This window comes from Athene noctua, chromosome 1 (genome assembly GCF_965140245.1).
Source record: "Athene noctua chromosome 1, bAthNoc1.hap1.1, whole genome shotgun sequence".
NCBI lineage: Eukaryota > Metazoa > Chordata > Aves > Strigiformes > Strigidae > Athene > Athene noctua.
Window position 1 is genome coordinate 131177404 of NC_134037.1, and position 25664 is coordinate 131203067.

A 25664-nucleotide genomic window follows, 5' to 3' on the forward strand; every position below is an offset into this window, starting at 1 on the left:
GCTTGGTCACCTCTCAGTCACAGGATTGCTCAGACCCCATGAAAGGAAGAGAAAATTGTTTGGTAATATAGCTTCTTGCTATGGACTGTTGTAAAAGTGACCTTTTACAAGAGGAACATATCAGCTGCAGGAATCAGGCTTCTGATGCAGAATATTAAGAAGATTGTCAGCACACTTTCAGACTGAAGATTGAGGAAAAGATAACAGGTGCAAAAGCATATTTTCTTCAGGCAGTTTCTATGAAGGATAGCAAAGTTAAAAAAAATTCTGTATCCTCGAGTGCAGGGCAGATCAGAGTCTGTGAACAATCAAATTAGATATAGAAAACAAATATGGTTCAATTTAAATAGAGTACCAAAACAAGAACCAAAGTAGTAGTATACCTACTTCTATGCAAATGCTAGAATTATGAAAAATAACAGGTACAACCAGTCTCTTGTCCTAACAGGAGATACATCAGTCATATTAAAAACTTCGTGGCAGACAATCAACGGGAAATTGTAGTACCAGATTACAAAATATGCAGAAAGATAAGGTAAACCATACTAAAGATAGAGTAGTACTATATGCTGATGAGAACCTGTATTGAGCTAATTAATTCAGCATCTGAATAGGTTGAAATTTCAGACCTAAATAGGAAGTGTGTGGTGGTGGATCTGCATCACCACTTTCTGAACCTAGCTTGCAATATTAGAGATGTGTTGATTGAGATCAGAGAATCAGCTAGGGCAGAAACTACAGTAGTAACACAAAACTGCAATGACCCCCCATATAAGTTGGGCAAATGTCACACTGGGATGTGAAGTAGATGCAAACAGTGATTGTGGAATAGTTAGCTAGGAAGTCCACAAAAGGCTGTGACCAAATAACCACACAAAACAATTCAATAGTTGAAACCACTACTTCATAGTGACCACAATGTGCTTGGAGTCAATACCCCTGTGGAAGCAACAAAGATCAGAAAATCCACTGGAATGGATCAAACACAAAACCACTTAAAAATTAAGAAGACTTTTAATCAACTAAGAGACATGACAAAAAACCCGAAATATTTCCAGAGACATAGAGGTTACTGAAGGACACCATATTGGTATCTAAAGAGAACAGGTCCACACAGAAAGCCCTCAGTCCTTTCATCTGCTTCAGATCCTTAAAAGGAGTGCTGTCATCTGCCAGGATGCTTCCTAGAACCTTCTTTTTCTCCAAGGTGTAGAGGAAATGTGTGGTATGATCCATCTCCCAAAGGAGCTACATGAATGACCAGAAAAAAATACGCCAGGACAAGCAAACTTCCAAATCCTACAGCTTATCCCACTTCTCCCAACACTCACTGTAGAAAAATGGATCACAAGACAGGCAAACACCCATTCAGCCCCAAAACCTTCTGTTAAGCTGCCCTGTTGCCACATCCTTCTGCTGGCAGCCACCTCTATGTGTAGCTGTTGTAAAATAGCCAAGCACACACCATTTTCCAAAGCCTTTGGCTCTGTCTTCCCACGGGTCCTACAATGCCCGTGTTCAAATGGCCAGTAGGCCAGCAAGAAGTGACAACAACCCTCACAGAGAGTGGATAGTTGTCTGGGAAGGACAACAGTTCAGTGTCAGAGGCTTCTGTGAGATGTTCCAGTGCAAGATGCAAGTCAGGAGTGGCTCAGCCTGATCTCTTCCACTTGAATATAGGTGAAAGAAACACTATCATCTGGTTGGAGGTGATACCATCCTTTAGGGAGTGCTGACTTCCTGCTTTCTTGATGATATCTGCCTCTTATTGCAGCTCTGTGAGCAGGACAGAAGCAAAATTCACAGCCAGGGCCAGACACTCCTGTGGATTGATACTGATGAGGAAGGCATCCTGATAAAAATGACATTGCAGACCTGGTATCAGAACACAGATAATAAAGTTGTTAATGCACTTCCAAGCAGATCTGAATGTGCAGCAGCTGATTTAGTACAACGATCATGTTCTTCAGCATTCAAGACCATAAGTCAAGAGAGGACAGAGTTGTAATGATCAGTGTGGCAAAATTCAGTATGAAATTGTATAGAAAGACATGTTTGTCCAAGTGGTCCTGCAACAAATTACAGCTGGATCACCAAGGTGAAGGTCTCTTGCAGGAACACAATGGAGGACCCTCCTGCCCAAAGCAAGGAGAATGCCCTGCCCCTACAGAGACCTTACCTTCATCCCATGGGGTTTAATGGTTGGATTTTGAGCTGTTTGACTTGGAGGGAGGGAGAAGAGGTGTAAGGAACGTTCTGGTCAGCAGTGGTGGTGCCAGTGGTCCCTGCAGTGCTGTACACCAGCAAGTTCTGCAGCCAGAGCTGTGGTCCCTGTGGTACAGGGAAGCACTCTGCCTCCTGGGTCCACTTCCCTCCTTGAACAGGGCACTCACTGATGAAGATGAGGTTGTAATCTGCCATGGCAACGGTCAGCTGCATCTTTTTTTTTCCAGAGCAATGAGTCTTCAGCACAGCTTGTCCCTCAGCATGATGGGTCTGAGGAGCCTGCAGACTTGTGTGAGCCTACAGTCCTTGTAGCACCCAGAAGCCTGTGGGCTGGGACATTTCTGTCCTTCTGCTAAGCAGAGGTCCCCAGCCCAACCCAGCAGAGTTCAACAGCTCTCCCCTTGACACAAGGACAAATAGCAGGGGGAGTGGAATTTGAAAAATCTCACAAGGACTATCTCTGTTTTTTTCATTTTCTGACTGATACTGATCAAAATATGCTATAGACGTAATGCTATTTGTGCAATAGAATATGGCTCTGATACAGATAGGCAAAATTTGAGTTACACCCCAGGCCAAGGGCAGCGTCTGAACAAGATATCACAAATCCTCTCAGTGATTTTTGCTGACTCTGAACACCAAAAAATGCACATGAGCAAGACTGTGAACAGTGTTATTAAACATCTTACACAAACGCGGCATCCAGTCAGTAATTTTTCATAAACAATGTGAGTTAGCAGCTTCTAGAACTCATTTCATTTCTCAAGTTAAATGAAAGTTGGAATAGTTCCCATCATTTATCCTCTGCACCGTCTTTTTCACTGGCCCATTATCCCTCTACCACTTCTAACTTCGGTCAATAGTTTCTAATGTTGATCTACAGTTGCTCCCTGGATTCCTGTTCCAGGTTTAATATTTCTAGATGGCATGGACATTAAGTGGCAGTTCTGGGACACAATGCCATTTGTGTGGTACTTACTGCACTTGCTCTTCTGACTTATCTTGTCTTGGACTTGAAATACTGTCTCTTTGACACATGGAAATTGTTGCTCCCTCACAGCCTGGGGTACTTTGTGCATCTTTTCCCCCTTCTGACAGTCAAAATTGACTCTTGCTGGTAAGTATACAGCAGCTTCAGTTTAATGAGTTCCACAGAGAAAAGACTTTCTGCAGCCTTCATGCCAAAGTGTGACCCAGTAATTCAACTTGGATGCACTTGCTCAATGCAGTTCTTCCCTTCCCCCAATGCTTTCCTACAAGTCAAGGCAGGGGACTGATAAAAGAGGGAGGGAGTCCAGTGAATGCCATGCGGACTCTCACTATCATCCCTGTATCAGCAGCCAGTGATAACAGCAAAGGTTATTGTCACAGGGGAATTGCTTTGCCCTCATTTGTGATGGATTTATTATTCTGACTGCCAAGAGAACTACTATCTTCCCTCTGTTTACCTTTGTCTTTATCTCATATCACTACCAGGGGTTGTTCTGTGGGAAACAGGCAAGACCCGTGCTGTACAGGATGTTTAAGTGCTTTTGTATACCGGTATTTGCGTTTGGATGGGGGAAGGACAAGGAAAACAGGAAGCTTAGTCAAAACTGTATAAGATTTACTAGTATAACTTTGATAGTAAATAAAGTATTTAAAAAAACTTTAATGGTAGCAATGTCTGTTCTGCAACTTTTATATTGATATAATTTATCTCAGTTAGCTGAAACAGGACAGGACAAGCTAGTCCAGTCAGCAACTACTAAATGGCAACCGTGGAGTTCATATAAATAGTTTGTACCATTTGTTCCAATAATGGTGAAAGTCTGAAACATAAGCAAGACCCAAGTGTTACTGAGAAAAGATTTATGGTTGCTTATGTCTCTACTGCAATCAGAGAAGGCAGTTCCGTTCCTCATTTCTAGGTGTGTTCCTGACCCTTTGTTTTCTAACATTCACGTGGCCATGCATCAGCTGGAATGGAGAACTGAGCTGGCTGAAAATTCATTTTTTGTTACATCTTGATCACTAGTTCCAGTACGTAACAAATTGTGCAGGTTTTAAGCCTGCCGGGATCGGAGAGCACGTTGCCGTTGCCCCTCCCCCACCCGCGGCCGGTCGGGCTGGAAGTTAGGCACAGACCCGGGCTAAAGTAACAAGAAATTTAATACAACAGAGTGATAGAACAATCTGAACAACAACAGTAGCAATGATAACAATAAATTTATAACAATAAACAGCAATAACAGTGAATAAGACAAACGATATACAGTGAAATACCGCTAGCTGGTTTACGGACAAAAGGGTGCCCGCCAAAGAGCAAGGTAAAAAGGTTCCGCCCCTGGACCTGACATCAGCATGGTATGAATAACCCGGCTGGAGATCCCTTCCCCCTCTCTCTTTGCTGGGGGAAACTTGACCGTATCCCAGCTGAACCAGGACACAAATCAGGACTGTCCTTTTCAACCAGTCTGCTCCTTAAGTCCCCTAAATCAGTAGTGTTATCATCTTCTCAGAGAGGTCAGTAGATTCTAGGGCCTCAAAGAAGTGACTTTTCAAGCGTTTGAAAGTTGAACGTGTATCAGGAAAATGAAATAAATCATTTATTTTCTTACATACATCTAATCCTAGCCATGGCCTTCTCGAGATGTCTGTCCATACTCATGGTCCTTTCTTCTTGCCAAACCTCAGGTCAAGCATACCCCTAACACATCCTTGAAATCTTCCCTTTTCATCGCAGTGCAAATAATTTTGCTTCATAAGCCCTAAACTTTTCTGCTATGATCACATTTTTCCCTAGTTGGCCATGGCATACATAAGAGGCAGCATTCTTCTCTTGAAATTAACCAAGTTCAATATAAAACCAGGAGCCCTAGCACAGCCTGTGCCAGCCCAGTTCTACACAGCTCATCACTGCATTTTCATCCCACCCTCATGATGTCAGTCATGCTGCTGTGTAATTGCATGACTGACAGATTGAATGTGTAATTATATATTTTACCTGTGCAACAAGCAATCTACAGAGAGGGGAAGAAAGGCAGTTGTTATCTGCCATGCATTGCCTACCATCTCCCATGGATGGTTTTAGCAACAAAATACAGGTCATGCTGCAGGTGACATTAGGGAACATTCACCATTTGCAATCAGAGCTCATCATCTAGATAAATACAAAGGTAAAGAGCAATTTCCCAGAGAGTCTGTAGATTCTCTATACTGGAATAATAACAAATTCACAGGCTTAGAAGCATACCTAATATGTTTTGATCACTCGAAATGAATCTGAATTTCCTAGATGTTCTGTAGTCTCTTCTGCTAAAAATGACTTCAAGCTGATTACTTCAGAGAATGTTTGTGATGCAACATTATTCTCCTAGAAAATAAGAAATACACGAAACCCACTTCAAACATTTCATTCAGTGTTTGCTAGTTCTTATTGACTTTAGCTGCTTTTGGATGCATAATAAAAAGTGTTCTGACTCTCAGCAGTCTGATTTTATTTTTTATCTCTTTTTTCTTTCTTTAACCTTTTGATACTTGTATATGCACTGTGCCTGTTTGGTTTACCCTCAGTTTTTTCTAAGACAAGACAATCAGATCTCTATCCCACCAGTAAGACACCTCTTCCTTTGGAAAGCCGTTGAGCATGTGCAAGGGAGAAATTATTTAGTAGAGGCTACAGGGTGCTATTGGGTAGAGAGTCACTGAGGGAATTGAGGGTTGCAATTTAAGAAGAGGGGCAGCTGTAGGGGAGGAGCCATCCAAGTTGTGGAGGTGCAGAAACAATCTCCTAGGCAATAGAGTGTAAGCACAAAATTTTAGCAGCTCAGAAGGTCATGGAGTTAATTGCAACCAAAGTTGCAGTGGGTGGAGAAGAGTTGTGTATAAACTATGTATTTACCTCTGTGCTTCCTGACTTACATACCTGAAGTTTTCTCTATTTTAAAAAAATCAATTAATCTTATTTTTATTCTAGTAAAAACTGTTCTATTTTGAGTTTGAAGCCTGCTGTTCTTAACTGGAGAGCTCACCAGGACATTTAGTGAGACTCACTTTAAAGTTCTGGATGAATTGGGATCCATTTATCAAACCTGATTTTGCTATATTCCCTTTCATCTGACTTTCTGTGTCTTGCTGTTGCTGCTGTGTTTAAGTTCTCTCTGCTTGTTCTTTTTGCTCTTAGTTCTAAACTGTGACAATGTTGTGATGTAAGATAAGACAACCTCAAATTAGCAAGTAACTTACCTTAGGTACCAGAATCAACATAGATATGGCTTTGCTTCATTTGATTTTGGTGTGAATTCACAATGTGCTCTGTGAAAATTGTCACAGTGGAGTTGTTTCTGTAACTGGGACATAACCCTGCCCCTTTAAAGCTCATTTAGGTTTTGCCAAGTCATGGCATAATATATTGTCATATCATGTCATACCACAGTGTCATCATGTCACATCATGATCTGTTCAAGTTTCCTTCCAAGTTCCTTCAATGGATCCTTCATGTCCCCGTCTTCCTATAAGTATTTATCTGCTTTCAATAGTGAGATCTATTTTATTTTTTCCATTCTGCCTCTCTTCTGGTAACATCATCATCCCCTTACCTGAGTTACCAGAAGCTGATGATTCTCAAAATCTGCCCTGTTTCTGTCAATATTTCTCTATTCAGTCTAGTATTAGTCAGTACATGTCCTCTTGAATATCATCATATTATTCTGTTATTTCTCCACTTAAACTTTTTGTACTTTTTCATTCTACTTTTTACTGTGAATTCAACCCTTCTTTCAAGTGTGAGTTCTCTGTCATCATCTCTCCACATTCAGCCTTGCTTACAACGTGCTCCTGCACAGCTTAAATTTCTATCTTTTGCTACCATTCAAGCCTTAGTCCATGGTCTATTTCTTTCTTTCACTATAAAAGCTGTCTTTTCTCCCAGTGTCCCTCCCTCTTCCTAACCCTTTTCACAGCATTCTTTCTCTCCCAAAGATCCAGTTATCTCCTGTGGCTCTTTGAAGCCTCCATGGGTATCTTGTCTAATAAAATGTCCCATTCAAGGACCTTGTTCTCATCTACAAGACATTTCCTTATCTTATGACTACTGAAGGCTTTTTCCTGCCTTTTCACTCTTTTTGCTCCATCTGAAGCTATTGCTTGAGGCAAAGTACACATGCTGTGACTTCTTGCTGTCATGCATCTCATCCTCTCATGTCCTTCTGTGCTTTCTTTGTCTCTTATTGCCTCTGTGTTTATCTCTTGGAGCCTTTGTTACTGATAAGTAGTCCTCCTTTTGTCTAAGTAGTCCTCCTTTTGTCACCTTTCTCATCTTCCTCCTTCAAAACTCCCTTTTTCCCTCTCACCTTTACAGTTTCTTTATATAAAGCTATATAAGATATAGGTTATCTTTTATATTATCTCCTTCACAGCCTTATGGACCTCTTGGATTTAGCTCTCTTAAGCACAGAATATTATTTTTCTTTATTCTTAAATTACTGCTTTTCTATTCTGCATGCATGGTTCTGAGTAACAATAACTGCCTCGACAAATTAAACTTCTTTCAGGGCTCTGCGTCACTATCTGCTGTAATGTCTGTGTATGCAGTATTGGTGGCAGCTGAAAAATAGACGTTATGTTTCATTCCAGAGGAAGCTGCAGTCTTGTGGTGGGTCATAAGGTTTGTATACAGTGAGGTTATGAAGTGGTCTAAATCTTTTAGGATGAATCTGCTAGAGAAACAAACAAACAAACAAGCTCTAATATAAGCAGAACGCTCAGAAGTTAGTCTGATGTCTGATAATTTTGTGGGCAGGGCACAGGGAACAACATTAAGCTTGTCACTGTCGATTAATAGCACTGGGATTTCAGGTGATAAATCTCCTGGGGCAGGACCATGAGAAAAGTGCGAGTCTTCAATGATCCCTCCCCCTATACTATCAGAGTTTTCACTATAAAGGCAGTAGGATGGGAAGACTAGGAATTATATTTTTGCATCCTGAAAACCAATCAGGAGAAAAAAATAAAGGCAGAGAAAGGGAGACCTGAGAGAAAACTGGGAAGAGGAGAGAGAAAGATAGATGGCTGACTGGAGAAAAAGACCCATCTTGGGTGAGAGTTCTTCTAACTTCTATTCCTTTCTTTTTCCTCACCTATGACCCTAATTTGGGCTGCAGCTGTAGTTTCATCTGTCATGAAGACATTCTCCTTGAAGGAAGTACCACAAAACCAAACTTTGGAGTCCTTCTAGGACCTGTAATATGCAAAGAACCTGGTGTGTGAGCAGGTTGTATACCCTTCCTCTTATGTGCTGTGGGGCAATCTAGGCACTTTTGTGAGCCCTTTCAAGAGTCTTAGGTGCACCCAAGGAGTCAAGCCTATGTACAGGTCATCTGTGTTTGTGACTACTGTAAGATTATTATTACATCTTCCTCTTTTTTAAAATCTTAGTCCTTTTCTGTGCTGGTCTCCTGAGACTGTTGGTAACATCTCAAGCAACAGCAGCACTAATTGCTGTGTCCTGGTAGAAGGGCAGAACTAGGCCTTGGTAGTAGAAAGCAGGACAGATGAACAGAAAAGAAAATACATAAAGAACTGTGGCAGGAAATTACACAAAAAGTGATAAGGGATATTGGACAGCAGTTGCTGGGTGAGAGCAGTAGCTGGGCAGAAAGGCAGATCTTCTCAGGAAGTGTTCAGTATTCTGTAATTTGGGATTCTGATGATCTGAAAACATGGACAAGACAATGGGTAGAGCTGGAACAATACCTTTCATTAGGTCAGCTGTGCCACTGGAAAAAGTGGGCAAGCTGTTGGGTCCGCAAGTTCTTTGAGTCTGAAATAGAAGCAGCAAATCTCAAAGCAAATACAAGTTGAGAGTACCTGTTTTGAATTTAACTATACTAGTGTCAGTAAGGCTGTGACAAAACAATATTGCTGCCTTGTGGAATAGAGAAAATGTTAATGGTGCTCAGAGAGCTGACAAAGTACTTTCCTCCTAGGGGAAAGAGGGAGAGGGGAGTGGAGCATGATAAGTTCAGGACACAGGAAATAATGTGACGTAAATCCAGTATCTGTACAGATGGCATATATTTTGTCATGCATGGGAATGGTGAATTTCAGTTCTCAGTCTTTTCCTTGGTAGACAGTATCTGGGTACAGAGATGAGAGGTAGAGAGATCATTTGATGAGTCGTGGGAATTAGATAAATGCTAGGTCCTTAGCTGCAGATGTCCTTAGAGCTAGGTCCTTAGAGTGCACACATGTACCACTGTGTGCACAATGACTGTTCAGTTTCATCTGTATACTTATCAGTCTACCATCTGGTGCACTGGATGAGGTATATGACATTGTGAAAAGTACAAGTGAGGGCACAGGGTTTTTGTGGGTTGTCTTCCTCATGAGGATAGGAAAGGTTTCTTGTCTGAGTAACATCTAGAGCCATTTGGTGAATGCTGGCCTTGGTGTCCTTCATGCTTTTATTGATGAGGTCAGTGAGGCTGAAGCCAGTTTGGAGGCTGAGAGGGACAGTTTTTGGAAAAAAACTTTGTAGCATAGGATCATCTTATTTTAGGCTATAATTACATAATTATTTTCCATGGAAATTCTACAACAGTATCATATAAGACAGACAGTAGAGCTTGATTAGCTGGCAGTAGGGGATTCTTTTTTATACTGAAGAAATTTCTGATGTGCTGTTCTTGTGCCTTTTGAAAAACAAGAACTAGAAGAGTGCACCTTGTTCCTATTAGTTTACTCCAATGGCTGTGATGAGTGTTCTCCTCCAGTAAACGTAATAGTAACTAAAGATCTGGTGCTGTATTACATGATGTTTGCTGGGGCTTATTGGTCTTTAGGTTTTCTACATATGTTCAACATTTATATTCTATAGAGCTTTTTATATTATATACACTATATAGTATATGCTATACATAATTTTTTATGTAAGCCATAGTGACATTGGTCTTCCAAAGCATCTCAATAGGTTGGGAACAGTTAATGCCTTTATGATCGAAATCTATGAGGATACCCAAATGTTCTCTGATTTCCTAGAAACGGTGACTTAGAATGTCTTCTTTAAGGTGGTTCATTACAAGGTTTGTCCTAGTCATAGGCCACAGTCTTCTTCCAGGAAACATTGCTTATTGAAAGTAAAGTGAGTGATGGTGAGAATGAAACTATATGCCTATATGTTTTGAAGCAGTACTGATACTGCTTTTGTAAATATTCAGAGCTTGCCTGGCCTGCCACCAGGTGTGCGTTGTACAGACTAAAATATCCATATGGATTTTATTGCTAATGGATATCCATATGGATATTGTTAGCAGAAACATTGGAGGAGGTGGGGAGGTGGTTTATGGAGGAAATCAAGTGTGTCTTCCTCTTGGAGACGTTCTTTGCACCCCACTCTCAAGGACCATGCAGAGTGAAAAAAAGCACAGTGAGCCTCCAGGAGAAATGTTCTACAGAGGTCTGCAAATTGAAATAATGAGACTACTGTTCTGACCCAAAAGAAGGGTGTTTTGCCTCTCTCTGTCCCTCATCCTGCCTGCAAAACTCTGATCCTGCTGTGGGAGAAGCTTGGAAACCATTATTCTGGAGAAGTGATAGTGTAGAATGAGAAAGAGGAGAATGAAGGAGTTAATGGGAGCTCTTTAGTGACTGTGAGGCATGCAGAGCCTTCTTCTCTTGTACACAATTTCTAGGATCTTGAACTCACTGTTCTTCATTGATTAATAGCCACCAAAAGACATGGTTACAAGCAGCACACTGACAGTACTGGGCGGTGTCTCCAGACAGTGTTGCTGGAACATGCTTCTCATTTCTGTCACTGTTTGGTAGCTCATTGGTGTTGGCTGAACTCATTGCTTTTTTTGCCTGAGAAACAAGTGGCAGAGTGGAGAGGAAAAGCTGCTGAATGCTATAGCCTGTGGAAAAGTGAACATCAGGAAGAATAAAGTTCTGCATATACTTATAACTGAATACCCACAGAGAAGTTTGGTGACATTCTTCACAAGTGTAAAGTGTTTCTCATAAGGGCACATGGGAAGGCTGTAATGCTCAGCAGTTTACAGGGATGCCTGACTTCTCTGTTGGGGCTTGCTCTTTCTCTTGTGGACCATGGACTTAGAAAAATTGTGTTGGGACACTGAGTGTGCACCCACCTTTTTCTATCTCACCACAGTTGCTAGCATCTTTATGATTGTCACTCAGTCCTATGGACACCTGGTATCTGGGAAGACAAAGAGGAAGTCCACTGAATTTTGTTCTCATTGTGAATGTGGCTTGCTCAGGATGGGGAGGTATGAAAGTAAAGATCTCCTGGATAACCATTTCTGCTTCCTCCAGTCTGCTTTTTGTCTCTGTCCTTCTAGCTCGCTCTGTCTTACCACTTTCTTTCCTCCCTTCCCCCCTTCCCCTTCTCTCTCCTTCAGGAGTTCCCCTCTTGCCCACACCTGATATTCAATCCCAGCAGAGTCAGTGCCTTTTGCTGAGATCAGACACAGCACTGGAGAATCATGTGGCAGAGGAAGGTTACTATAAATATAGTTAAACCCTGCAATCACTGCCTTTGGGCAGGGAGGGGGGAAAGTGAGAGAGGCACAAGGAGGAGGAGGGGCAGAGAGAAAGTGAGGCAGGAACAGGACAAGTCAGAGTGGTCTGAGGAGAGAAAGAAAGGAAGGAGGGAGCAGAAGAAAGCACGGAGGCCATGCTCTTGGCCAGAACATGAGGTGGTTCTAGGTAAGGCCCAGAGCAGCAGCTCCATTACAACCAAGCGTGTGGAAGAGTAGAGGCATGGAGAGCTCAGAGACCATGACGCAGGACCCCAGATCGAAGTCAGCTTTGGGGGGGGGCACACCGCAATACGACTATATCTGCTTTGAGAAATGCACCCGTTACGGGATACCTTTGGAGGCAGGACGCGAGGCCGGGGGGACAGGGGACGACCTGCACTACCTGGAGAACTCCCTCAGCTACCCACAGGTAGGGCTGGACAACTGGGACGTTTGTGGCAGCACAGGTTTTCCTGGGATCACACAGTCTCTTGGGGCTCCCAGAATGGTACTGGTAGAGCGCACATCCTTGTCCATTACAATCCTACCAACTCTCCCCTTCGCTTGCTGACTCCCAGGTCAGGCATTGACTTTCATGGTTGTACTTACATCAGCATTTCCTGTCAGGGTCATTTTCACCTGCCATGGACACAAAGAGAGTTAGAATGGGCAAGCTGGGATGGGGAAAATCAGCCAGACCATTAATGTATTTCTAACAGCAGAGAGGAACTGCAGCTACCTTCAGCTACACAGTGATATTAAGTAGAGCAGAAGAAGGAATAAAACCAAAGAGAGCAGTGATGTATATAGACGGGTATCTATCTGCACAGTTGGAGAGTCATGCAGAGCTCTGTTCTGACTTTTCTCTGACCAAAAAGCAATTCATAGTCATAGATCCATATGTGTATATTGATAGTTTTAGTAGCTCTTAGGGGAGCTGTAAGTGAGGGATTTTCTAGCCCTTAAATTTGACCTGACACTTGCTCTGGTTCATACAAGCAGCAGTTCAGAAAAAAATCTGGGAGACATAAATGTACTCTGGTTGTGTCTTCTTGTTCCATTACCCTCTGTATCCCCTCTACCTCTCCTTTTGGGACAGCTTCCTGCAAAGGGAAGGTTTTACAAGAAAGTCCTGGTCTCTTATTTCCTACCACTTTGCTCAGACTAAGCTGACATGAGAGGGCTTTAGAGAAATGAAGGATCCAGTCAAATGATGAGGGAGAGAGGGTGTGAATGTGAAATTCATACAGAAATGGATGTTTCTCCTTACATGAATAAAAATCCCTTTACATGAACACTTAGGTGAATGATCGGGGGATGAGGGAGGGAATGCATTCATCATCTCCTGAAAACTTTTGTGATTTGCTGATAGGGAAAAAGTTACATTTGCCACCAATAAAATATCTTCCAGTAGATAAGCATCCCAGTGAGGATTATATGTGCTGCATGGCAAAAGATTACAGAGTCAGTTCCGTGGCCACATTCAGGAATTTCTCTTCTGAAATTGTCTAAAACATCTGAGAGTTTTCAAATGTCTCCTACACTAAACCCTTCCAAAACCACTCCCTGGCTGATTTGGAAGCAGCAGCACAAATGGGAAGTCTGGCCAGAGGTCTGACTGGAACAGTTTATGCGTTATTTACACTAACACAAGGCAATGGTTTGGCTGCAGCAGCCGCACTAACAGGGTGAGTGTGGGGCGGGATGGGATGGAGGGGTGCGTACACCCACGCAGCTGGAGCTGAGCTCCACTGGGATTCAGCCTTCGCATCCCCACATATTGCTGCACAGGGCCCGAGGCAGGGTCAGGTGGTGGGAAGGAGATGTGGGCTGTGAGTGGAGCAATGCCTAGGGCTGGAGAGCTGAGGTGGGAGAAGGAAATGCACCTCGAATTACATGAACTAAGTTGGGGGCAGGGGGGGAGTTGTGGGATACAAACTGTTTCTCCGGTAAAGAACATCCATGCACAAAACCATCCCAGTTCACATGCATCGACCTGGTCTCACACCTCTAAAGCCACTCTCACAGCACCTGGTGACACAGTGAGGCGATACAACTCACCTCTGTGCTCTTGCTGTCTGGCACGTGATCTGATCTGATCTCAGCTCCAGAGGCATGCTGGTCAGTGCATGTAGACAGACAGCCTCATGCACAAACAAGCCTATCGCCAAATGCATTCCCATGTGCTTCTTCAGGCAGTAATGTCCCCAGGCAAACCTGCATTTGTGAACACAAATTGCAATCTAAAAAGCAGACAGCCCTATTTATAGATTTACTAGAAAATATGCTCTAGACATTCTTTTACATAATCACGTACACATGTGGATGTACATGTATGTACGAAACTCTGTATGCAGACATACTCTGGCAAAACCAGGCTTGCTGTGCATATGTGTATTTTGCTAGCCATTCATGCACATGCAGATAAAGTATAAATATGCATGTGAAAGTACACCTTGTACAAACATGCACACTTACATTATTAGCATGAAAAACATCCTTCTGAACATGTTTTCATCCATTTCTGTGCAGAGTAACCATCAAGATTTCTTTCCCCACTGTCATGTGAAAAAAAGAGTTGGCGAGAGAGATTTTGATTCTGTTGTGCCTTTTTCTTTTGCTAGCTGTTGCCTTCTGTTTTATATGTAGGTTGTAAGCTATTTCAGACAGGCTTCAGACTGTGATTTGATTGGGTTTACACGGGCCACAGAACAGTGAAATCTTGGTCTTTGGCCCAGAGCCTTCAGATAAGCAATGGTCAAAAATCAAATAGTGGTTAATAGATAAAAAAATAATAATAGTAGTAGGATGATAATAGTAATATATATATACAATTTTGGACAACTAAGATGACAGATATCTGATAGATGATGTAATATACATTGATAAAAATACATTCTCACACACTGTAGGATTTTATATTGTTTTCTTTCTGCATGAGAAAGCAGCTACAGCTGGTGAAGTATTTTGAATCTGTGTTATTCATGACTACAGAAAGGGTGTTCATGGCAGAGACCTCACTCAGCAATACACAGATGGGGTGTAGTGGGGGAGAATGTGTAATAAGTAATTAGGCAATGCAGTAATACAGCATAACAGACTCACAGAAAGATGTAGGTGGGAGGGGTCTCTGGAGGTCTCTAGTCCAAGCCCCTATTCACAGCAGGGCTGACTCCAAAGCTAGGTCAGGTTGTCCAGGCAGTTGTCCACAAATGTTCTGAACATCTCCAAGACTGAAGTTTACTCAGCTGCCCTGGGCACTTGTTCCTGTGTTGTACCACCCCCAAGAAGGGGTGGATGGCGACATGTTTTCCTTTTGCACGGACTTTCCTTTCTTGCAAATGATACCTTTTTCCTTTTGTCCTTCACTGTGCCTCTCCAAGAACTCTCTGATGTTTCTCTCCAACTCACCTCACCCTTAGGAGGTGGGATTGCTGTTAGATCTCCCCTTTGCCTCCTGTTCTTCAGGAAGAACAGTTATTTTATTGCTGCCCCCACCCCTCACATGTGCCTCATTGGGTCTATGTCCAAGCAGTTGAGCCTAGACTTTTTACTGACGTTTAAATTTACTTACAAAGTGAGTTTTGAGAGGTTTCCCCTTTGAGACCAAATATGGCAACTCTTTTGTGATCCATCAGAAAAAAAAAAAACAAAACAAAACAAAAAAAACCCCACCAAACCAAAAAAACCAACAAACTAAGGAGGATAATTTCAGGAATAGCAGGATGGCTGCAAGGTGGGAGAGGGATGAGCAGTAGAGCTCAAGACTTCCTCAATGGCCAGGAGCAGCAGATTGAAAACAGTCTGCACTGACAGTGCTGGGGGAAGGGATTTCAGGACTGGGCTATGCTGTGAAGAACATTGTTCAATCTGAATGGCATGGGAAATAGCTTAGACTTTGGCCATAAGGAGAGGGCAGTTTTATGCAGGTACTGAGCTCTCAGAAAATAGCTCCCAGAAGAATCTTGAGATTGTGGTGCTGTACATACTTTTTCCCCTGAGATTCTGTGCAGTGTTTCCCCCATTACTCAAGCAATGAAATGTCCCCATCTTTTTGGAAAGACAAACCCTGATGGTTTACATTTAATACTATTAAATGCTTCCTCCCTCAAAATGAACTTTACTCTGTTGTGCTTTCTCCCTGGATGCTTTTGGGATTCCCCCACCCCACCCCTTTAGTGGTTCAGCTGGTTTTGCACCGTTATCATGATGTCACTTGGCATTTAGCTAAGCTAGGCATGGTAGTACCTTTTCTGGCTCAACCCTTTATGTGGTAATTGATAAATTTTAAAATTCACTCCAGTTTTTCTGTTGCTCAGAAACCTTGTGTTAGCAAGGGAGCATCAGAAGAAGGAACAGTCTAAGTCCTACTGTGCTATATTTTTAGTTTTACATGTCTTCTAATAGAGTGGATATTTATTGCCTAACCTAATTTTGTTTTAAGGTCATCCTCCAATTTCCAGATTCTTTCTCTATCCCAAAATCTCCTACCATTTTAAATAGTGCCAAAGTCCTGGAGAAGCAAAGCACATGTGTGAAGCATTCTTTAAGTGAGTTGAGACTAACTTGTTCTCCAGGACAGAACTTTCATTTTTGTTTCTGGAGACTAACTCCTTTTTTCCCAACATCCTGAGTGCACCATTTTCCAGCCAGATAGAAACAGTCAACTAGGATAATGTATGAGGATTTTAACCAGTCATACTATTATACTGCCATGCTGTTCCATGTGGGCAGATGAAAGACTCTAATTTGAAGATCATACTTGGCATGGCTTTGAGTTCATAGTTTGGATTAACATGTATTTGATATAAACCCACCCCTCATGACCATGTAAAGGCAATGAAACATTAGCTGAGGTGATGTGAAGATGCATTTGTCTAAAATCTGATAGTACTTGGCATTTCTGGCCAAAATAGTAAGAGAACAAAAGGAGCAGTCTGCTGTTTAGGACTGGATTCTGTATGTCACAGCTTACCCTGTACATGAAGTTCTTCAACCTGATGTTTCGCTGTCCTGTCTGTATTATGGGGGTCAGAACATGGCCATGCCTCACTGCAAAGAGTATGCTTTGCTTAGTTTGCCTAGGGTGTGTTGATAATCATGTGGTTAATAATTACCATTAAATTTGTCAGCTTCCAATACAGTAATGAAGGGAGGAATACTTTCATATGTTCAGATAGATCAATTTGTTTAAGAGACAGCAGATAAGCCACCTTAAGAACAGGATGATTTTAAAAAGCCTAGGTGTGTGTTCTGTTAAAAAACACTAGGGTTTTTGAAAGGAGCTATTTCACATGGTTCAAGTGTCTCTTGAGGAATATATGCAAATAAATAAACTACTTAGGATCTTTGGTCATATTTGTTATGTGGAAACATGAATTGGTAGAGCACTGAAACAGGTGCTGAGAATCGGGGGAATTTCAACCCTTGGAGATGTTTAGGAGTTGCTTGGAGAAGGTCATGAGCAGCCTAATATGGCTTTGCAGTTCATGTGCTGTGAGCAGAGGCTTGGACTAGAAACCTCCAGAGGTGCCCTCCGGTGTAAATTGTTCTTTGAGACTCTGAGTCTATTTGATCTCAAGGTAACAGCAGCAACATCTCCTGTGTCAGTCTGAAAGGAGGAGACATGAAATTGTCAAATAAAAATGTCTCTTAAGTGCATGGCACTGCTTATGTGTCTTGTAATTCTCCAGCTGAAAGTGTCTGGTTTTGCTAATCAAGGTATTTCTCACTCTCCTGCTGACACTCAGAAAATGTTAGAGAAGCAGATGTTGTGCTGGGCAGGAAGCAAAGGGTCACCTTCTTGCAGGTGGGAAGTGCCATGCATCAGGTGACAGCCTGACCTCAAGTAAAGCCAAAGCTGGTTCACTGAAGGAGATGTGAGGTGAAGAGGCTTATTCTTTGCTTGTCAAATGCCCACCTTCCCCACCCATACTTTGAAAGAATAAGGTAAGATAGATGCTCTTCAGGGAATCTGATAAACAAACACAGGGACACAGTCAGGATCCTTCAAGCTCCCTTGAGATCTTGCTGTTGACAAGACGGCACAACTGCCAATTGCACTACAGATCTGTGTATGAAATATCATTGGTAAATGCGTGTAGATAGTTGTGAATTGCATGTAACCAATTGCATTTCAAGATTAGTTTCTGAAGACAAAGACTAGATTAAGTAGTTAGAAATTCAGAGAAACTGGAGATATGTGAGGACTTAGCATGATGATTTGGGTAAATAATGGGAGGACGTGTGCAGTGCCCTGTAATATTTGTGAGCTGATACTGCTTCTTTTCCTCTGCGGGCACCATCAGTGGCTGGGTGTCCTGTTAAGCATTCCTTGGCAGCAGGAGGAACAGATGCAGGACATTCCTGCAGCCTGTTTGATAGTGTAATACCTCTCAAAACCTTTAGAGAGTTTTACAGTGCTGCTGAAATCTGTGAGACAGCCCTGAGGGTGGCAGCCTGAATGTGAACTGTTTCGACCTTTTGTACCTTCAGAAAGCCTGCCCAATCTCTTCATACCACACCCAGCTCTTTCTCAGAATGTTTGAAAGCAATTAAATTTCTGTGATCATAACTTGTACTCCCCAAAAGGTAATGAAAAGATTTTGGAGAGATAATGAAGAGAGAACCAGAAAGGAAAAATAAAATTAAAAAAAAAAAAAAAAAAAAAAAAGATGAGCTGCATCTGTCTGACAGATTCTGTGTCTCCGTCTCCCTGCTTGGGTACATTTGGGTCTGCACCTCGGACTTTTAGTAGATCTAGATACCTTTTCATCTTTAATGCTATTTATGAAGGAGCACTTGCCTTGCCCTTGCCTTTTGATCTCTCTTGCGTTCTGCTCCTCTAGCTTTATGGCCAATACACAGACCAGATAACCGACTTTGCAGAGAAGGAAGCAGCAAAACTACTGAATAAGAAGCAGATCCAAAAGAACAATGAAAGACCCCTGAAACGTGAGAGTCAAGTAGAGATCAAAGAAGAGCAACATTCCAAATGTCAAGGTAGGGGCAATTAATCTTTCATTACTCTATAACTAGATATTGGGCAGGCCAGCCACAGAGACGGAACTTAAGCAAGACCAAAAAGACAAGAAAATTGTGACTGGGGAGAAGCAGGGAAGGAAGAAAAAGGAATCACAGTGAATCAAAAAGTCTTTTTCATGTAAGGCTTCATCACAGGAAAAGCCGAGATCTGTTTGGAAAAAAAACCACTCCCAAGTTAATAATTTATTCTACAACAGAACTCTGTAATAGGAGGAAAAAGACTTGTGTCAAAATTTTGCTGCTAGTGCTTAAGATGTTGAATTCTGCCCCACTCCCCCCCACCTTTTTTTTTTTTTTTTTTGAAGCTGCATAAGATTTTGCAGGACTGTATAAGACAGGGATGGGTACCAGTCCTTCAACATGAAGCACATGATGCTTCCAAATAAATCCTTTTTGTAGTCAGCTCTCAGCATAGGAGAGGAGAGACAGACACAGGCTTCATCTATGTTCCCTCAATTTTTCTGGTTTGCTCTTCCCTCCACAGACTGTGCTAGACACATCCAGAAATATGTTACCAAGAAGCTTGGAGAAGACTGGATTTTCTTGATTCTGTTGGGTCTGGTCATGGCGTTGGTGAGCTGGGGAATGGACTATGCCAGTGCGAAGAGCCTACAGGGTGAGTCCCATTCAGGTGTTGCAAATGCACACTGTAGATGATACAAATGTTTTACAAAGCCCAGTGACCAATGTTCCTCCCCCTTTAATATCAGTGTCCCGTTCTCACCCCTCCCTGCCCGGGAAGTCTGAAGTACTTGCAACATAGTAAAGAAAAGGTTAACTAGGGAGAGGTTCTTTAAAGGGACTGCAGGAAAAAACTTGGAAGCAAGCAGGCAGAAGCAAAGGATGTGCCTATGATGAGTCAAACCGTTATTTTGACTCCCTTTCCCTCCTGCTTCCTTGAATATGTAGGGCACAGAGAAGTGGTACTGTGATCCTTCCTATTATACCGGTTCCCATCGTCCCCAGGAATATTGAGCACATAGGGGATGGGGAGATGAAGGGTCTCTGAGATGCCCTCCTGACACTGTTTCTGCTTTTACCTCATTATTGTTCTTTCCAATTTTTATTTATACAGTGCCCTGTAGTTTCCTGCTACCTGGCTGCATAGCGCTCTCTCCTTTGGCTGGTTTTACACAGATCTCCTAAACACTGCCTTATATCCCTTCCCCACCTTTTTCCTGTGGTCCCTCTCCCCTTTGCAATCTATAACAATTACAAATATTTTAGTCCCCTTGACCTCATCTCAGTGCACACACATTGCCCCCATCCCATTATCATAAGTGCACTGTTTCTTTGTCCTTAACCTCAGTGTCCTAATCCTTATCTGCACATGTACACAAACCTTTTCTTCTCAGCACTCTTGGACGCTCATGTCCATCAGACACCGAGGTTCCTCAAAGCTCCCAATATTTGTTCAGCCCAGTGTTCCTCCCTCTAGAGCTTCCCCATCTACCAGGCATCTGGCTTACCCTACCAGTTGCAGAGACCTTCTGTTCTTTATACTCACTGCAGCCAAGTCCTTTGTTGTTGGAGAACGGCTTGCAGAGAGCAAGGCCATGGGTCTCTGCAGGAGCTGGTCACAGCCACCTGAGGTAAACAAAGGAAAAAACCCAGGGTACAGTTATGCTAACAAAGGACTGTTATGTTAACAAAGAGAGAAACTGAGGTACATTATGACCTTGTATATGATAAAGGAACGGCCCTGGGAGAAAAAACAGGTTCAGAAGAGGGAAGATGTTGTGACATATCTGAAATGCCACAAGGGGCTGGGATATTATAATGTAGCCTGTTACATGTATCCAATAGATTTGTGAGTAGTATGCATGATTATTGTAGAGTGCTTATATAAGGTGTGATTTCTTTCTATAAAGTTGAAGCTTATAAGGTGTGATTTCTTTCAATAAAGTTGAAGCTTGCTCTATCATTCACATTGAATCGGCTGCTTGCTTCCTCCGCCTGCCCTTTGTGGTTTGTTTGTTGTTTTTTTTTCCCTTCCCTCCACCAAGTCTCAACCTCCTGTTGTATGTGGATCCAGCTCAAGCAAAGAAGATGAACTGCACAGGAGCTGCAGTTCAGTTTGGATTCTTGGCAGCTCATGCTGTTGTACCTATCTGAACAACAGTATCACTGCTGTTTTAACAGTTGACATAGCTCCCTTCATGAAAATCAGCCTTTTAAGATAGTTTTTTATCTTAAAAGAGTGCAGAGGGCACTAGCTATTGGCAGACTAGTTTACTGTCCTTCAGGACCCGCATAAGGCCCTCAGGCTGCCAAACGAAAAGATGCTGTGCAGTGATTCATCCTCACAACTGCATGTAACACACCTTTTACATCACATTTTGGCACAGGTATTAATAGTATTTCAGAACAGGGAGCCACTTCTATCCGTTCCTGCTAAATGCCTGTTTTATTTGAGAACTCATACTCAAAATGTAACAAGACTTGTCTTAGAAAATGAGGACTTTTAGAATAGCATTTCTCAGGGAGATTTAGCATGGGCATGTTTAGCAAGTGTGTGATTCATTGATGTGTACCAACCTGTTTGGAGCTGCTGTGATTACTGACAACTTCTTTGTTTGTCTCTCTACAGCCTACAAGTGGATGTACAGAGCGCTGCACCCGAATGTTCCTATGCAGTATCTGGCGTGGGTCACATATCCACTTGTTCTTATTCTGTTTGCGGCCATTTTCTGCCACCTCGTCTCTCCACAGGCTGTTGGTGAGGGCAGAAGGCATGGCAAGATCTGTTTCTGTCTCGTTTTTCTTATTCCATTTGCCTGCAGGTTTTGTTCATCTCCTGCTCTGCTGTTTTCAGGGTCTGGGATCCCAGAGCTCAAGACCATTATGAGAGGAGTGGTCCTCAAGGAGTATCTCACTCTCAAAGCTTTTTTGGCCAAAGTTGTGGGCCTCACAGCTGGGCTTGGGAGTGGCATGCCTGTGGGGAAAGAGGTAAATATTGCTGTTTTCATGTGCGGTAGTGGCCATGGTATGGGAGGTTGTCTGTGGAAGAAGAGTCTGTAAATGTTTTCTTTCTTTTGCCACCATTACTCTTCTCAAAGTTCTGCTCTTTCCACCAATGCTTATCTTCTACTGTCCATTTTCCTTCCACTTTGAAAGGCTTGATATAGAAAACATCAGAGAACTCAAGTCAGGTAATCTTTGAGAGGAAAGAAAAAGAAGATTGGAGTACTGGCTGAGATGGCCAAAGAGAAATTATGAGATCTTCAATGGCTAAATGGTTGTCAGTAACCAGAGGGAAACCCTCTCTGATTTCCTCCTCCCTTTCTCTTGCAGGGTCCTTTTGTGCATATTGCCAGTATCTGTGCTGCGGTACTCAGCAAGTTCATGTCAATCTTCTGTGGCGTGTATGAGGTAAGGCACATGTCTCTGTGTAGAGCTCTTCCACAGGCTGAACTCCTAAGACACATAGGATAGTATTGGTAGGCCACAAAATAGAGAGGAATCATATGGATTGTATTTCACTGTGCTGCTATAGAGCAGTAAAATACAAGCCAAAGAAAGTGTTAGTGGGAGGCCAGATATAAAGTTAAATAACTATGCAGGACCACCAATGTTACCACACCAATTACACAGAGGCTGGTTAGGAATATGCATTTGACATGTTTTCAACCTCAATATGCTTATAACTTGGCACTGTGATCATTCTTTGTATAAAAAAGCAGCTGCAGACAACAATCACAGAATCACAGAATCATCTAGGTTGGAAAGGACCCTGGAGATCATCTAGTCCAACCATTCTCCTAGCACTGTTCCCACCTACAGCATATCCTTAAGCTCCAAATCGACCCTATTCTTGAACACCTCCAGGGATGGGGACTCCACCACCTCCCTGGGCAGCCCATTCCAACGCCTAACAATCCGTTCTGCAAAGAAATACTTCCTAATATCTAGCCTGAACTTTCCCTGGTGCAACTTGAGGCCATTCCCTCTTGTCCTGTCGCTTTCTACTAGGCTAAAGAGGCTCAAACCCAGCTCTCTGCAGCTTCCTTTCAGGTAGTTGTAGAGGGTCATGAAGTCTCCCCTCAGCCTCCTCTTCTCCAGACTAAACAATCCCAGTTCCCTCAGCCGCTCCTCATAGAACATGTGTTCCAGACCCTTGACCAGCTTTATAGCCCTTCTCTGGACACGTTCAAGTAACTCTATGTCCTTTTTGTAGTGAGGGGCCCAAAACTGAACACATGAATTGAGGTGCGGCCTCACCAGCGCCAACTACAGGGGCAAGATCACTTCCCTGTCCCTGCTGGCCACACTAATCCTGATACAAGCCAGGATGCCATTGGCCACCTGGGCACACTGCTGGCTCATGTTCAGCCGGCTGTCAATCAACACCCCCAGGTCCCTCTCTGACTGGCAGCTCTCCAGCCACTCCTCCCCAAGCCTGTAGTGCTGCTGGGGGTTGTTGTGGCCCAAGGGCAGCCCCCGGCATTTGCCCTTATTGAAGCTCATGCAGTTGGCCTCAGCCCATGGCTCCAGCCTGTCCAGGTCTCTCTGCAGAGCCTCCCTACCCTCAAGCAGATCAACACTCCCACCCAACTGGGTGTCATCTGCAAACTGACTGAGGGTGCACTCGATCCCCTCATCTAGATCATCAATAAAGATGTTAAACAGGAGTGGCCCCAAAACCGAGCCCTGGGGGACACCACTCGTGACCAGCTGTTAGCTGGATTTAACTCCGTTTACCACAACTCTCTGGGCCCCATCGTCCAGCCAGTTTTTTACTCAGAGAAGTGTGCGATTGTCCAAACCTCAAGCAGTCATTTTTGCTAGGAGAATGCTGTGGGAAACGGTGTCAAAAGCCTTGCTAAAGTCAAGGTAAATTACATCCACAGCCTTTTCCTCATCCAATAAGCAGGTTGCTCTGTCATAGAAGATCAGGTTTGTTAAGCAGGACCTGCCTTTCATAAACCCGCGCTGACTGGGCCTGAGCATCTGGTTGTCCCTCATGTGTTGCATGATGGTGTTTAGGATGAGCTACTCCATCAGCTTCCCGGGCACTGAAGTTAAGCTGACAGGTCTTTAAGCCAAATTTACACAGCATTGGTAATTATAGACACACTGTATCTAGGCTTTTGCTGTTGCAGAATAGCCTCTGCAGGCTGATCACTGTATTGACTAGCTGTATAAAAAAGATCTATTAACTTCATATAAAGATAAATGTAGGAGCTGCTTTACATGCAGTTTTTTTATCAGAAACTGGCTGTGTAATACAACAATGGGAGGCACTGTTCTAGTTGAATAGATCCTGCGTGTGCTTAAGAACCAGTGTCACTGCTGAAAACCAGCTGACAGTACTAAAGACCACACTAAAGTGTGTAGAACTTGCTATTTGTAATAGCAGTGGCTGAATCTACTGCTGGCTGTTGCTTTGTTTCATTGTTCTGGATCCTAACCCCCTGGCTTTGCTTCCTCTAACCCCAGCATGCTCTTCTCTGGCTGCACTCTCTGTTCCAGAATGTGCATAGGCAGTTCGACTTCCTGGTGGCAGCTTGTGCAGTTGGAGTTGGATGTTGCTTCGGGGCTCCTCTTGGAGGCAAGTGTCTTCCTATATATGACATTTAATGTACAGCTCATTTAGCCTCTGGCTGTGAGATTTCCTGGTCTCAGGAAAGGTTCTCCGCAGATGCCTCTCCACAGCAACATGAGTTCTTTCTTTTCATGTGTAACTGGTGGCAGTGAAAGAAAGGGAAGGTTATAGGAAAAGTGACACCTATTAATGTGCTGATTTCCTTCACTGTGTAAAGTTTTGGGCTCGCCATATAAGAGAGGTGTGAAGGGCCAGTAAGATAGCTGGGAGGTTGAAGTAACAGTATATGAAGAGAAGCTGAAGAAGCTGGGTTTGCTCAGCCTAAAGGAGAAAAGGCTAAAGGGGGATGGTCTAACTGATGTCATCAACCACCTAAAGGGGGATTTTAGTGAAGACTGATCCAGGCTTTTTTCAGAGCAGCAGAGTGCAAGAGGCAATGGGCACAACTTGCGACAAAAGAAATTCTGACTGTGTATAAAAAAAAAAGTTCCTCCCCCAGGGGTGGTTCAGCACTGGAACAGATGTCTAGAGGATCCAGGGAATCTCCGTCTTTGGAGATGTTCAGGACTCACCTGGACAAGAACCCGATATAGCCTTGGAATTACCCCAACTCTGAGCAGGCAGTTGGAGGAGACACATCCAGTGGTCCCTTCCCAGCTTTCTATGATCCTGCTGTAAGGAGAAATGTGGAAATTTACCTACCTCACCTTACATTTGCACTAGTCTTCTCAGTCCTGGAATTTCCTTAATCTGCATATATGCAAGAGGAACATGGGAAATTCTTCCTAAAACAGTGGAAATATATGCATAAATAGTTTGTCTTAAAATGTTCTCCATTCTTTCTTGTGCCTTCATTTCACTCTCCCCCCATGCACTGCACCAAACTTCTCTCTGCAGTTATTGTGCCCAGAAATTTAAGAAGTTTTTGAAATGAGATGCTTTTTCTAGGTTGTTTTTACTTCTTCCCTGCACTATTTTCCTGTTAGTCTTCAAATGGATGAGTTAGCTGACAAAGAAACACAGTCTTGCGTAAACAATAATAATGATATTTACTCTGGTTTGCTATTAAAAAAAAAAAAAAAAAAAAAAGGAACATAGTTTGTCAGCTACAAATTAGAGGTTCCTCAGTTGACAACTTGAGAAAAGATGTGCCAGGAAGAAAATGAGGTTCAGCAAGAGAGAGGCTGAGATCTGTGTATATGTGGGCAATATAGCAAGTTGGGGATAGCCTGAGCTGAAGCCTGAAGCTTCAAGGCAAAATTTGTTAAATCTGCTAAAAACCTTGAGAGAAACCAGGTTCAGAACCAAGGATTAGACCACGGTCAGGT

General features: G+C 42.9%; 1 protein-coding gene across 1 annotated transcript in view; it reads left to right on the forward strand.

Annotated features, from left to right (window-relative positions):
• Nucleotides 1-25664, forward strand: part of CLCN1 (chloride voltage-gated channel 1) — a 63018-nt gene that overhangs the window by 13686 nt on the left and 23668 nt on the right. Inside the window, exons 2-6 of the mRNA XM_074927340.1 lie at nucleotides 18596-18749; nucleotides 19276-19407; nucleotides 21382-21510; nucleotides 21607-21740; nucleotides 22086-22163. Coding sequence (XP_074783441.1) covers nucleotides 18596-18749; nucleotides 19276-19407; nucleotides 21382-21510; nucleotides 21607-21740; nucleotides 22086-22163 — 627 coding nt within the window. The remainder of the gene's footprint in view (nucleotides 1-18595; nucleotides 18750-19275; nucleotides 19408-21381; nucleotides 21511-21606; nucleotides 21741-22085; nucleotides 22164-25664) is intronic.